General features: G+C 37.4%; 1 protein-coding gene across 6 annotated transcripts in view; it reads left to right on the top strand.

Annotated features, from left to right (window-relative positions):
• The window catches only part of pms1 (PMS1 homolog 1, mismatch repair system component), a 56766-nt gene extending 48234 nt beyond the window's left edge, over positions 1-8532 (top strand). For 5 of the 6 annotated variants that reach the window (XM_007890138.2, XM_042336446.1, XM_042336448.1 and 2 more), the window contains exons 12-13: positions 2957-3117; positions 8184-8532. In XM_007890138.2, coding sequence (XP_007888329.1) covers positions 2957-3117; positions 8184-8348 — 326 coding nt within the window. In that variant the 3' untranslated portion in view covers positions 8349-8532. The remainder of the gene's footprint in view (positions 1-2956; positions 3118-8183) is intronic. The other variant, XM_042336450.1, reaches the window with a different exon arrangement.
• Positions 8533-13998: the final 5466 nt, after the last annotated feature.

The following is a 13998-nucleotide window of genomic DNA, read 5'->3' as shown; positions in this document are numbered from 1 at the left end:
TTTGCTGCAAAATGCTGTTTAATCACAACATAAGAAAGGCTTTATCCGAGAGAAATCACTGAATTTTTAAAGTTCATTTTAAAGGGCTTATTTTTGGCCTGTTTAAAGCAGAGTTAATTTCGATGATAGCTGGTGGACAATATAGGTTTTTTTTATTTCAGTATGTTTGTGTACAGCAAATCCAATAGATTATTTGCATGTTTGGCCTCTTATGTGGATTTTAAAAACAATTTTGATTTGGGATATAGAAATTACACAACAAAAAAGAGGCCACTTGACCCATCTAGTCTATGCTGTACAAACAATTCCATTGCAGCTAATTACTCTAATCCCAATTTTCTGCTCCCTCCACGTAACTTTTTTATGTATTGTTTCTATTTGTATGTTTATCCAAGTCTCCGTTAAACTTTATGATCTTCACTTCAGCAACTACGTGTGATAAAGCAGCGCCTTGGGACGTCCTCCCGATGTGAAAGGCGCTCTATAAATGAAATGTTGTTGTTGCCTCTGACAAACCTCTGCGGGAAAAACATTTTTGTAAAACCTCCTCATCAACTCTTCCAGTTATGCTCCTGATCTTACGCCCCTAGTTACTGACTTAGTAAGAAGAAGGAATAATCATGCACTATTTATCCTCTCAAAGCCTTTCAGAATTTTGACGACCTCTATTAGATCCCCTCTTAACCTTCTCTGTTCTTTAGTGCTGAGAAAGCCCACTTCAAGTTGTCTTAATTAATATTGATGAGATTAACACATTTATTTTCGCCATAATAGTCTTTAGTATATATTCTTCCTTCCCCCTCTCCTCCAAACCGGTGTAACTGAAAGGTTACTTTAGCCTGTTAAACTATATTTAAGCCATATGTACTAAAAAAAAGCTTTGAGGTGTAAAGGCTCACTGACATGACCTCTTTGCTGGTAAATGCAGTTTTTGGGTCAGCAGGAATCTATACATAATCATCCATAAAACATACAAAATGTGTCAGAGATAAGGCTTTCCACCCAATAATAGCAATAAATTATTCTGACAGATTTGCTGTGTCAGTAACTGGTCAGTGCAAGAAAGAGCACGAGTGTTTTTGCAGGCACACCTTCCTCACATGGAAAACATTTTAAAGGTCTAACCTTTGTAGCAGATTTGCGGTGACAGCACATCAAACCAGAGCTATGCACCTGGGGGGAAAAAGTTGAATTTGGCCTTTGGCACAAGCAGAAACAGTTCCATTTACGAAACTGCTTTCCATTAATTCTCCCCGTGCCAAATGGTTGAATGTTGAAATATTTCAGTTTTCTCATTTGCTGGTATTTTAGAACCCGCATAGGTTTTGAGAGGTTTCATGGGGAGTTTTTGTTAGATGTTTATTATAAGCAGAGTACAGTAAAAATTGCTTGATGTAATATAGTGACCAAAAGATAAGCTTCAGCTGGTTTGCCCTACAATTGATATTTGGCTATTCAAGAACTGAAGATGTAATTGATGCCTATCCCCGTTTCCATTAGTTTACTGTTGACTAATTTAATTGATCCCATGTAATCTCACTTAAGCCTCTGCAATCTTTCAAGTAAGCTTGATTTTTGAAATTGCTTATTTAAACCCACAATTTTGTAAACAATGCTGAACGGTGCCCAAACACAAAGCAAGTGCTCCTGGTATACATTATAGAATTAGGATTTGAAGTTCCAATTAGGAAACCTGAACTAGAATCTTATTCTTGATTCACGTGTTCAATGAAAACTTTGATGAGATGGATGGAGGGATGGAAGGAAGGAAAGGCTCATTTATATCTTACAGTGATGAGTGTACTTCCTGGTGAGTTGATGAGGAACATCACTGACAATGGAGATGTCTGGATCTTGGACGATCCTATCCCTCTACTAACAAAGGGGATTAAAGAGGCATTAAAAGGAGTAATAATCGTAATCCTGGCATTTGATATAACGCCTATAAACATAAAAATGTCACAGGTAATCTCACAATGTTATCTATATTTAGGTGAATGAGAGGAAAAAATGGGAAATTACTATAGTATTGTTAATCTTTCTCCCACTTGATTTATTTTGAAAGAAATGAAAACAAAAGAGTGCCAGTTTCTGCCATTGCGGATTGAATTTTCCTCGGGACTGTATTTTGGCATTTAATAAATGTTTTAGAGTTGTGGAAGCTCTGTTACTAATCCTGGGAGCTTTTCTGCAACAGAGAAATGATTTTAAACATGTTTTGTGTACTGAAGTATAAATCTTTCTAATGAGTGTGGATTTTCAATGGGTAGAACTGGAGAATATTTCCACTTGAGAGTGCTGAAGTTTAAAACTGAATGCATATTTCCAAAGAACGGGTACTGTGCAAAGATTTATTTTCTCCTTGTTGAGCTGATGGCTTCTCAGTGTCCTTGCCAAGAAGTTCTCCTAACATATATGTGCAATTCAGCAATACGTCACTCACACATTCCACTGGGGCTTGCTCCTTGTACAGGGTGATGGCAGGCATTGACCCTGGATGAAATTTGTTATTAAACATATTTGACAACTGATTCCTTTTCTTGGGGAAAGACACACTGTCTTGTTTAAATCTGCTTAGCACTGCCATCCCCGAGAGGTTGCCTAATGTCACTCAGGCCATGTGGGAATTGTTAACACAAGGAGCAAGTCACTGCCTGAAGCAACAGTTGATAAACCTTGCAAAGGTTTGCAGCTGTAGTTAACTTCGGCTGAAATAGCTTTAGCACTTCAATTTCAAAACAGAGCTCATTTGTATTTGTCAGTTCTTTTGCAATACACGAAAAGTTTGAAGCTGTTGTTTCATTTGGTGCTGTATTGAAGTCTTTAATTATCAGTCATAGTTTTTGCATTTGTCCACTTATTTAATTGACTGGAAACGATGCAAACAATATTAGATATGATCTTAATATTGAAATTTACCAAATCTAGAACTGTTTTTCTCTCTTTTTGTGATTAGGTGCTTCAACAGCAGAACAGCACTTGCATATCCAGGAAATGGCCAGGTGTTTACCCTATTATGGTGTGTCAGATTTACAAGAAATTCTACGTGCGGTTTTAACTAAAAATGCTCAGAGAGTACATCAGTGCAGACCTCTAAAAGTTGTAAATTATTTGGAGGTAAGACATGTGCAGGGGTGGTGGGGGGTATTGCAATAAGATAGCAGGTGATCTTAGTCAAAGTCAAAAGGCTTCATAATAAAATGCTGATTGCATCGGACCAGCAGAAATTCTGGTCTTAAACTGGTTTTGTTTTGCACCAAATGAATGCAGACACAATTAGACTTTAGATGGATATGTTTTTGTAATATTTACCAATGTGTGCTTTTTATGATTAATTATTTTTCTTATTCTCGTGTAATGCCTCCTTTCGATGACTCCAATTAGACTGATTGGTGGGGAAGGTGTCATTGATAGGCCCAGTAATGTTGCAATATAACTGGCAACTGGGGAAGTTCTCACAAGTAATGTCTTAATCGCTTTATCCGCGCCCTCCTCCCCCCATCTCGGAAGGTGGGAAAAAGGAATGTATTATTTTCCATCAGTGCCTCCTTAAGCAAAGTAGAGAATTTCAGGCACAAACTTCAGTATGAATGCAAACAGTATAACATGTGATCTTATATCTTAAGATATGATTTTTTTTTAGCATGAGGTCTAATTTGGGATGTTTGCAAACCGCATTGGTTGTGTAAATGGTTTTCGAAAGTGCTCTGGGACCCTACTCTGCATGAGAGGCGCTATGTAAGTGCAAGTTGTTGTTGATGTTGTTGAATATCGACGTATTGCCAAACTCGTGGCAACATTCCTGACTGGTGAAATGTGAAACTCTTGTCGTCAACATCTGTAAAAAGGGAGATGAGCAAAACGCCGACATTTCCTACTAACATTTGTTTGTTCACCAGCCTTTCTTCGGACTTTGCCAGTTTAGGATTTGTGCAACGGCAAATTTCACAATGCAATTAACACGACTAATCTGGTATATTGTAAATTATATCCTCCATCCTGACCTATTAACCTGGTACCTGGCTGGCTTAAATGTTTTAATAACTTACAAGACACAAAATGAATTGCATGGTTCATTTCTCCCAAGTTGTAGGGGTGGTGTTTTTCTAATGTTCTGCATGCTGATAGTATTCATTACGGTTGTCTGGTAAGTTACAGGGCAGAATTTATTTGCTTGACAAAGGAGTAGGGAGGGGGGAGGCGGGGTGAGGAGGAAGAGTCCGTTCATGCTAAAACTCGTCTACTTGTTTGTAAGTGCATTTTAGTAAGATTGTGGTAAACCTTAGTGTCTTAAAACTCCCATAATTTCAAAAAGGAACACTTTGGTGAATTTTTGCCTGAAGGTGACACTACGCATAACCAATTTGTGATTTCAACAGGGATTTCCTAACTTGATTTACATATGCAGTGCTCGAGACTGGAGTGAACTGAATTGCCTTCCATTCTCCACCCCCAGAACAGTGACGTGCAATTGGTTCCATTTGTGACTGCCAGTAGTGCAGCATCTGGAATGGGAATTTTAGGCTCTATTTATTTTTATTTTTTGGCAGATGTTTGCTTTTCCACTTTCAACGGCCATTTTTCTGAGAATTCTTTTAAGTAGGAAAGGGAACGTTTGCGCAATCTCGGCGTCATGTCACTAGTTTGTGTTCTTGGAAATAACTCCAGTACTAGAATCATGTATCTGATATTAAAGGTACTGTATCTCAATTTTAATAGATATGTTGTTCCTTTCTTTTCCCTAATATTCCCTACTTAACAGCTCCACTATTCCTGCACTGTGGCTACGCAGAAGGGAAAAAGTCTTTGTCTTTGTTCAGTCCCTGCTTGTGTTGAGTTAGGCAGTCTCAACCAAACAATATACTCGGCAAGGACTTTTGGCATTGCTGATTCTGGGAGATGGGGAGGACATATTTGCCAGGATTCCTGCCCCAGTTTATTATCCAGTGTGGTTTGCTGGAAGTGAATGTGCTTGTACTGTCTGCAAGAGCTCTATCCTTCTCCCCTCTCCCCCCCAATGATACCCAGTGGTAGCCCCTTACACAGAGAATGGCTGCTTGGACAAGCTATGAGAGAGCTGCTAGCATTTGTGGAACTGTGTCCCAGCATTGACTCAGTCATCAAGAGAATGGTTGAAAGAGGAGAATATAGGAGGCAATGAATAACAAGATATGTCCAGATTTTGTTTTGATGGAAAAATCAAATAACGGTGACTAAGGAACTACTATCCATTGGAGCAAATGCAAAAAATCTTCAGGAAAATATTGACTTCTTCCAAGTACAGGCTGCCAACCACTCATAATTTTCTACAGATTTTATATTGATGATAATTTCAGAACTGTGCCAATGATCAGTGCTTTATCCACTCATGTACACCAAGGGAAAAACCTAGTCAATGTCAAGCCACAAAGTGACTTGATTTGCATTTTACTAGGGTGGAAAAAAGGCTGGCTTTACTGTGAAAAGATTGGTATATCTAAGCTAACCCATAGATTACCAAGGTCTACAGGAACATCCATTGCTATGAGCCATAGTTGGCTTCATTTTTAGTTCACAAGATTTGTCCAAATGTCAAAGGTCCTTTGGCCCATCTGAGCTCATCTTTCCAGAACACCCACCCTACAGCATCCAGCTGTTTCTTAAATGAGTCTAGTGTCCTGGCCTCAATCACCTTTCTTAACAACCTGTTCCAGTTATTAATTACTTTCTGGGTAAAGAAAAACATCATAATATTGGTCATGAAGCTGCCCTTTGCAACTCTAATCATATGTCCTTTTGTTCTACTGTCTTGGTACATACCAAAGTATTGTTCTTGGTTTACTTTTTCAATCCCATCTAAAATAGAATCAGTCATGCAATGATACAAAAGGCTGTACAATTGCAGCATTAAAATTACTGAAACACACTAATATTTAACCTGACCCAGTAAAACAGATGTAAAGTTTTTTTTATTAATGTTATTTATTAAGTTTAGCGTTAGGTAATTTTAGTGCATTTTTTAAACTCATTTTTATTCTCTCTTTCCTATTTTTTATTATTTTGTTTGCTGTTTAAATTTTCTATCTTTGAAACCAATCTTTCTTCCATTTTGTTAATACAAGTTCAAAACAAGTCTGTCAGACTGCTATTGCAGCCAATCAAAAGCTTAAAAAGTCGATAATTCAGAAGTTACTGAAATGGTAAATCTGACTGGGAATTTGGAGAAGTGAGAGTGGGTGTGGGCTACAATTTTAAACGCACGTCGATGGGTCTCAGATGTAAACCCCATCCTGAAGCTATCTGACGCATTGATAATGTAGTGTGAATGATCTTTTGCTTGCCTTAAAAATTCCTAGTTATTTTTCGCCAGTGATAATATTTGTGTGCTCATGTGCCTCCTATGTAATCTAGCACCTTCCACCCTGAAGATGCTCAAGTTTTCACAACTGAGGTCAATTTCAGGAATGCCTGGTTTGTATACTTGTGCTCCTGACCTCTGCTCTTTGCCCTCCGTGTTCCTGCCAATCACAGAGCCAGAATCCAGGGGCAAAGAGCAGAGACTGGTAGCTTGAGTGCAACCTTCCTAATCTGCAGTCGAGCTCTGTTGAGATAAAATAATTATAAGTATCTTCACAATGGATGAAGCTCGAGAGTACATTTGTTAATTAGTAGATGTCCTTATCTTCTGTCTCTATGTCAGGTGTGGCGAGGGAAGAGGTTATTTGGTGATCACTGTGTGGCACTGCAGCTGTCTTAAGTTTGGTGATTCTTGTAACGTTGTTGTGATTGGCATAGTTAAATGTTCACATTTATACTTCCTGATCTCTTCCCCGACACGTGAAGTGTTAAGTAATGGATTGGTGCTTCCCTACAAGGAAATAAATTTAGAGGGAGACTTGCCCTGGGCTGCTTCATATCCCTTTTAGTGAACCATTACAGCATTTTATTGCTTTGGCAGAGGCCTTAGAGCAGATTGCCTGTGATCTCAATACTTTATGCCTAAAGCCCTAAAGGTAATCCAGAGTAGCTCTAGATGGACTATAGAGTCAAACCTGTTTTCAGCAACTACTTGGGACTGGACCTTTATTTAAGTGACCTTTATGTAACGGTGGCCTCTGAGTAAGGATTCATTGATATGTGTAGAATTTTTAAGTGTATAAGTATTTAAGAAAATACAGTGTACATACAAACCCATAAATGAAACTATAGGTAGTTTTTAATAAATTAGATTAATTTACTGCACTAATTAATTTGTCAGTGTATGCCAACATCAAATGCATAGTAATATTGCAGAGAGGGATATTCTGGTTAATTTTACACAAACAAAAGCCAACTGCAAAATCGCTTCTCCATTTCTCAGATTCCATTTTCTCTCATTTGCAAATCATGTAAATGGCTAGAGGTTCCCTTGAACCACACTGAATCCTTCCCCATCTGTTATTATCTGCCACCAAACTCAACTGTTCATTTGTACACGAGTTAGAGCCCATGGGTCATCTTTAAAAATACTCCACATAGGTTTTCTAAAAAAANTATTTTACTGAATATCATTCAAAGTAATGATCTCACTGATGAGGCAGGAAGCTGTGGGTAGCACATGGGCTGCTCAGTACGGAATTGGTAAATGTTCTAGGAGTCTAGTGGGAGTCTACATGTGGACTGGCAGAAATTTGAAAAGCATTACCTGTACTGTATTCACTTAGAACTGACCGATGAAAAGGAATGTCTGAACATCCGACAGGGCTAAAATAAACTGGTTGCATCGGACAGGTGGTTGCTGAATAAAGGTGGTTTATTTTGGAAAATCGGTTGGGATTGTTCTGGGGTAGTTGTTGACAACAGATGGTGGCTGAATAGAAGTGGTTGCTTTAACTGGTTTGACTGTTTATGCATCCTGTACTTCTCCACTTTCAACCCTAAATGCATCCGCTTCCAGTTGATTCCAGCAGCACAGATCATTGACCACATGATTGTCTCTATTAATATGCATATAACTCTCGGTCCTCTGCCTCAAAAGAAAAGTGTGGCTGGGAGTGGGGGCGGAGAATAACGTTTCTTTTTTTTCCATTTTGTAAGCAAACGTGTCTCAAGGTGCCAATAAAACTCAGTACAAAAAACAAGTGATTCACATTGGAGTAATTATAATTGTAGGTAAAGACAAACTAAGATTTGACTTACTAAGTTTCTTTCATGTTTGCACATAGGGAGAGGCTGTTCGTCTGATTCGACAGCTACCTCTGCATCTCTCGAGAGAAGACATTGAGGACATGCTCGTCAGGATGCAGCAGCAGCTGGAAAAAGAATGTAATACATGTATTCACGGTCGCCCATTTATACACCATTTAGCAGATTTACCAGAACCGGAGTGATAAGCGTACAATGCAGAAGAACTAAACTGATGTTGATTGTGGTAACCAGGAAGCTATATAACAAGGCCATCACTGAAATCTTTGAATGTAAGCGAGAAGCCTAATGTGTGGAAAAGCTAGTATGGTCTGAGCAGTATTTCATTCATAATATTGTTTTGTGAAAAATTAAAATATTTTGTTTTTGGAATTATGTGCAACTTTTTTTTTGCCTGAATTCAACCAAAACACAGCACTACCACAATTGCATATTCTACAGTGTGGCAACTATATAGGTATGTTTCCCCCTCCACCTCCAAGTGTTTCATCATTCCATCTGGTTAAGTACCCCGTTGCAATGAAATTTCAATTCGGCATTACACTTTTGGCAATGTCAGCTGTTAATGAGATTTCCTTATTATAATTACGTAACTCTGGCTGGCAATTCAACTTGGAGATCTCGCACCCAGGGTTCTTACTTTTGCTTGCTCTGTTTGCAACACAGGTAGTTCTACAGGTGACCAAAAAGTTGTGATGCCACCCTCTTATCTAAAAAATAACTCCAAATATCATCATTCCTTCAAGACTTATTAAACATTATAATAGTATCATGACTTTTTGGTCATTTTGTATAGCCACATTGTTGAATGCAGTAGAATTTAATTGCTATCCCCACCATTTGTAAGAACACATCATTGGCTGGCCCAACTGTTGGTAATTTTTTTAAATTTCTGTTTTCTCAAGGTTAATGTAGAAAGCTGTTACTATTCTAGCTTATCAATTGCAACCTAATCATCTGTTATTGAATTAATAAGTTATTTTCTATTTCAACTCTGTGTTCAACACTTTCTCTCTCAATTTAGGTTTGCATTCCACTATTGACATCCCTCATCCTAAGCATTTTCAATCCTTTTTGTGAATGAATCACTATATTGGGTAATAATGGTTTGTTCTGCTTGTTGATTCCTGTTTGTAAGATGATGTGCCAGTTTAGCTTTCTGATAGCCAGCCCATGTATTTTCAGGTCATTTACTTAATGTTTGATACTGCTAACTTGTATACAACTTCAGTTTGATTTTATTCCCTTTATAATTTTAAATGCAGTGAAAATCTTTTCTGAAAATTATTATTTCATTGTATTGCTTGTATTTGTTGCATTGCACTAAGAGGTTTCAGTTACCGTTAAACTATCCCTTTGCACTACTTCCTTCTCATTGCATTCTGCAAGGATTTCTCTTATTTCAACAGTTGAACAAATATTTATTGTACTATTTGTCTGTTGCAGATTTACACGCACAAAAAAGCATGATAGACAATCAATGCAGTTCCCCAGTCAATGAATACAAATAAGTTGAATTTGCCTCCAATAGACTTCCTGGCAAATGTTAGATATCCAGTTTACAATTTCATCATTGAATCTTTTTCACATTGATAAAAATGAGAATAAAGCTTGTGAAATTCCCATTGCTTCTTCCTCTAAAGTATTTATGTTAATCAGCTTAGGTTTCTTTTCATAGTAAATGTTCATCCAGCATTATTGTTGCTGCTTAACTGACCCAATCAAGTGTTTTTCCGAAAAGAAGATACCAATTTGTGTAGATTACTGCTAATAAAAATGCATTTATAAAGCATGATCCTCTCTACATTTAAGTTGATAAGGATTATGCTCCACCAAAATTCATCGTACAAAGCAATTGCATAAGTTGACAATTCTTACATCATCCCCAGAAGAACAAAAAGAGAGAGAAAGCGAGCTCGAGACATCTGGCCAGCAACAAAATTCAGGGTGGATTGGAAAAGTTGTAATATTTATTTTAACCTTCCCCCAAATGCTGGGTAAACATCCAGCTGCAGTCCTCTCCTGCTGACAAGGTTCCAGCATTTTTTTGTGAATCATGGTTTTATTCATTATTTGACCCTTTATTTGCTTAAAGTAGGTTCAATGAGATTTTTAAAAAAATCTAAATTGCCTTGTTTGTTTTTATTTGCATTGATGGGCTGTATCATATTTAACCTTCTGATGCAAACTTGCCTCTAAAACCCATGTACTATCAAAGATGAACATAATGCTTATTATGTAGGGATCTCAAGTGACAAGCGGGAACCAATTGTTTTTACATGAAGAAAATTTCCAATTGATGAATGCAGCCCATCAGCAAGTTAAGACAGCTGGATTTTGGTACAGACTGCCTGAAACATATTTATAGTGATAATGGCAAAGATATCTGAAGTCCTTACATATTTTGAAGTCTCCTATTTGAAAAGTTTGCAGTATCTGTTTCAAAGGAACAAGTTTAAGGTGATTTTCAGCGAGCTCCATTTTGAGGGCGCAGTTTTGGATGGACTAGTCTATGTTGAAATAGTCTACATTGAACATGTTATCAGAACTTTAAAGAAACTGGTGACTGGTTTTGGATCCTCTGAGTACTTTATCTCGAGGAGGGTATCTGACTGTACTTCATGGTAGCTGTAAATACTGTAGTTCTAAAGAAAAAAAACTTATCAATTGTTCGTTTTAATAATCTGGATTACGCTCATTTTTTAATTAAATTTCATAGTTACACACTGTCGTTGATCACAATGCATAATAGTTTGTTATTAAAGTGCTGACAGTCTTTTTTATAACTTTAAAAATGTCATTACCATTTTTCAATGTCCTGCTTCAGGTTAATGGAATTCCAGTGTAGATTCTATATGTTTTTGACCCTGATCCCACTGTCTCTTGAAAGGATTAGTCACACAGATAGTGGATTATCATAGAATATGACTAGAATATAGATTAGATGAAGAAACGGAGCCTGTGAAATCTAGATTGCTTTACTGTATCTAAAAGCTTCATTATTGTTCAGAAGACCATCATTTGAATTAAGATCAGGCACAGGAAGTTAAATACCCAGAAAAGCTTAATTCTGGTCCTGGTCCCAGATCGTGTAAGAGCTCAGGTTCTGGTTCCACATCTGAAATGGTTTGTCTCATTGTAACCTACTGTAAACAAGCTTTTCACAACAAGAGACTAAAACCAGCCTTGTCAATTACAAGGCATTATTCTTGCTGCCAATCTTGTGTAAGTTTATGGAAGCAATAGGAACATTGCTTGTTCACTGCTTTAATTGCAGCAATCTATTATTTGGTTGTCAACTTGTAACTGTTTCTCTTGACATCTTCCATGAAGTTTGTGCAATAGTCTTTATTCCATTCCAGAAGATTTGGTGAAGAATGAAAACTTTGGTTTAATACAGACCCAGTCTTGTGCGGGGTATTTGGTCAGTGGATGAAATACTGGTTCATGATAAATGACTCATTTCCTTATCACAATATCGTATCTATATGACAGTCTCTCAGGAAATTTTGCCTGCTTTGATCCCTCTATTCCTCGTGTGTTAATAATCTGGTCTGGTAATTATCTGACTGTACTTCACAAGAGCCCTGTGTGAGATAGGTTTGAGCAGACTCACCTGAGTTTCCAGTGAGTGGGCCAAAAGCACAAACGTACAAAGAATGCACAGCACAGAAACAGGCCACTGGCCCCCAACAAGTCCGTGCCAGTGTTTATACTCCACACGAATTTCCACTCACTCCCATACCCTTCTATTACTCTCTCCCTCATGTGAAGGTCTAGCTTCCTCTTGAGTACATCTATACTGTCTGATTCTACAATCCTTCTACCTCTCTGGTTGAAGTAGTTCCTCCTAAATTCTCCTTTTGATCCCCTTGTCACTATCTTATATTTGTGTGCCCTGGTTATGGACATCAAATCAGTGGAAACAGCCAATTTGTGTTAACCTTATCAAACCCTTTTATAATTTTAAATATTTCTTTTAGGTTCTCTCTTAAGCATTTCTTTAGCAAGAAAAAGCCCAACCAACCCTGTTGTCCTGAAAGCAGTAAAGCTAGAATAGCTTTATCTCACCCTAATTTTCATAAATGGGCAATCCTAACCAAAGAGGCCAATCCAATGACTGGGTGCGGGACCTGAAAATCTCACATGACTGCAGTAAAGTTGTTCTATTGAGCCTGTAGCTGAGCTATGTATTGCAGTTAACACTGACCACCATACATTGGTAAAATACCAGCAGAAAACAATTCATTTATTCATTTTACTGAACATTTAAGTAGCTTTTTATTAGGAAACAAAATATTAAATTGCATTAATATTTACTGTATTTAAAATTGCTTACCTGCTATTTATTTTAATTATGTTAACGGTAGGTTAATCTCATCGAAAATGAAAGGCCTGAAGTTTAATTATGTTCACGAGATCAGCGGTTATTTTGCCCAATGAAAGCTAGGCATAGTATAGTTCTGCTGGAAGCAAGAGTTTTGTTCAAAGCACTTTATGGGGTTTTATTTTCTTGATCACACGTCCAGTCAGTAATGGGCAACGCAATAGAAATATTTTCAGTCTATTGCAAACTGTTCACTAAAACATCACGTTTTTGCAGTTTTGCTGAAGCTCAAACCAGATTAAATAGACTCACTAATCCAGGAATAATACAATCACAAATGCATGCAATGGGAAAAAAAAGAAAGGTACAGTTTGTGTGGATTTAATTTGGGTTTTTTTCTGTCAAACCAAGCAACACAACCATGGTAGTCAGAAGCCCCAAATAATAATTCAGAGAGGTGTTGTGAGAGCAGCTCAGGTAGTTTTTAAAAGATGTAACCAGCACATGCTGTCTTTGCAATGAGGCCGGAGTGAGAGTTGGAGGTGTAACTTTGGTTTGCTGGGTAACCTCGCTCTATTGGAGCCACCACATCAAACGTCATTTAACTGTCTCAGAAGTATTTCAAGGGAACCTCAACGAAAATTATTAGATGAAAGAGTATTTTTTGACAAGCAAGCAAGCAATAGCACCACTTCATTATTTCTTTACAGTGAAACCTAATCCAGATTTTTCTTTTAACTGCACAACGCATTTGTAGCTGCTCAAAATGAAAATCTTGCCGATTGAAACGTTTATTAATGCTGTTTTCCTTCACGATCAACCCGCTGGTATGAAATATGGTGTTTATCAGTGGTAGTTTAAATAGAAGATCTAATTTGGAAACCTGGACCACGTGATGAAGTGCTAAGTGATTGCTGTATAAAGTGCTGACAGGCCTATAATCCATTCAGATTGTTGTTCATTCCTCTGTGACATGTTTACATCAGTAGTATAGCAGATACTAAATCAACATTGTTTCAGTGGCACGTGTAGGCTTCTTGATGGAGGGAACAGGTGGTGTATTTCATTCCTGCTAATAGAAAACATGAGCAGGTGTGTGAGTGCTTTCAAGAAAATTCCTTGTATTCCAGAATAGTTTGAAGACAAAGAACTTCACAAAGTGATCTTTTAAAATAGATAATGACCTTTTGTTACTGAATGTGGGAAGGTTTATTACGGTACTTGCCTTTTCAACTACAGTTAATGCCTCATCATAAACAATGGCATTTATTTTGTAAACCTAGTTGCGAAGTGAAGTTATTGACTAAACTGCCTTTATAATCCAGCAGCGTTGCACAGATCAATGTAAATTTTGAAAGAGGTAGCAATATACATTTGTCCTGAATATTCTGATCGTGGTTCTGTGATATTGAATAATTGTTTGAACTTACAATTTTCTGCGTACATGCAGTGAGAACATTGCAAATAAGTCCAAACAAAGAATCATCTTTCATATGTGAAAGGCAATC

Source organism: Callorhinchus milii, unplaced genomic scaffold (assembly GCF_018977255.1).
Source record: "Callorhinchus milii isolate IMCB2004 unplaced genomic scaffold, IMCB_Cmil_1.0 Scaffold6, whole genome shotgun sequence".
Classification (NCBI taxonomy): domain Eukaryota; kingdom Metazoa; phylum Chordata; class Chondrichthyes; order Chimaeriformes; family Callorhinchidae; genus Callorhinchus; species Callorhinchus milii.
This window is presented reverse-complemented; position numbering and strand designations above follow the sequence as displayed.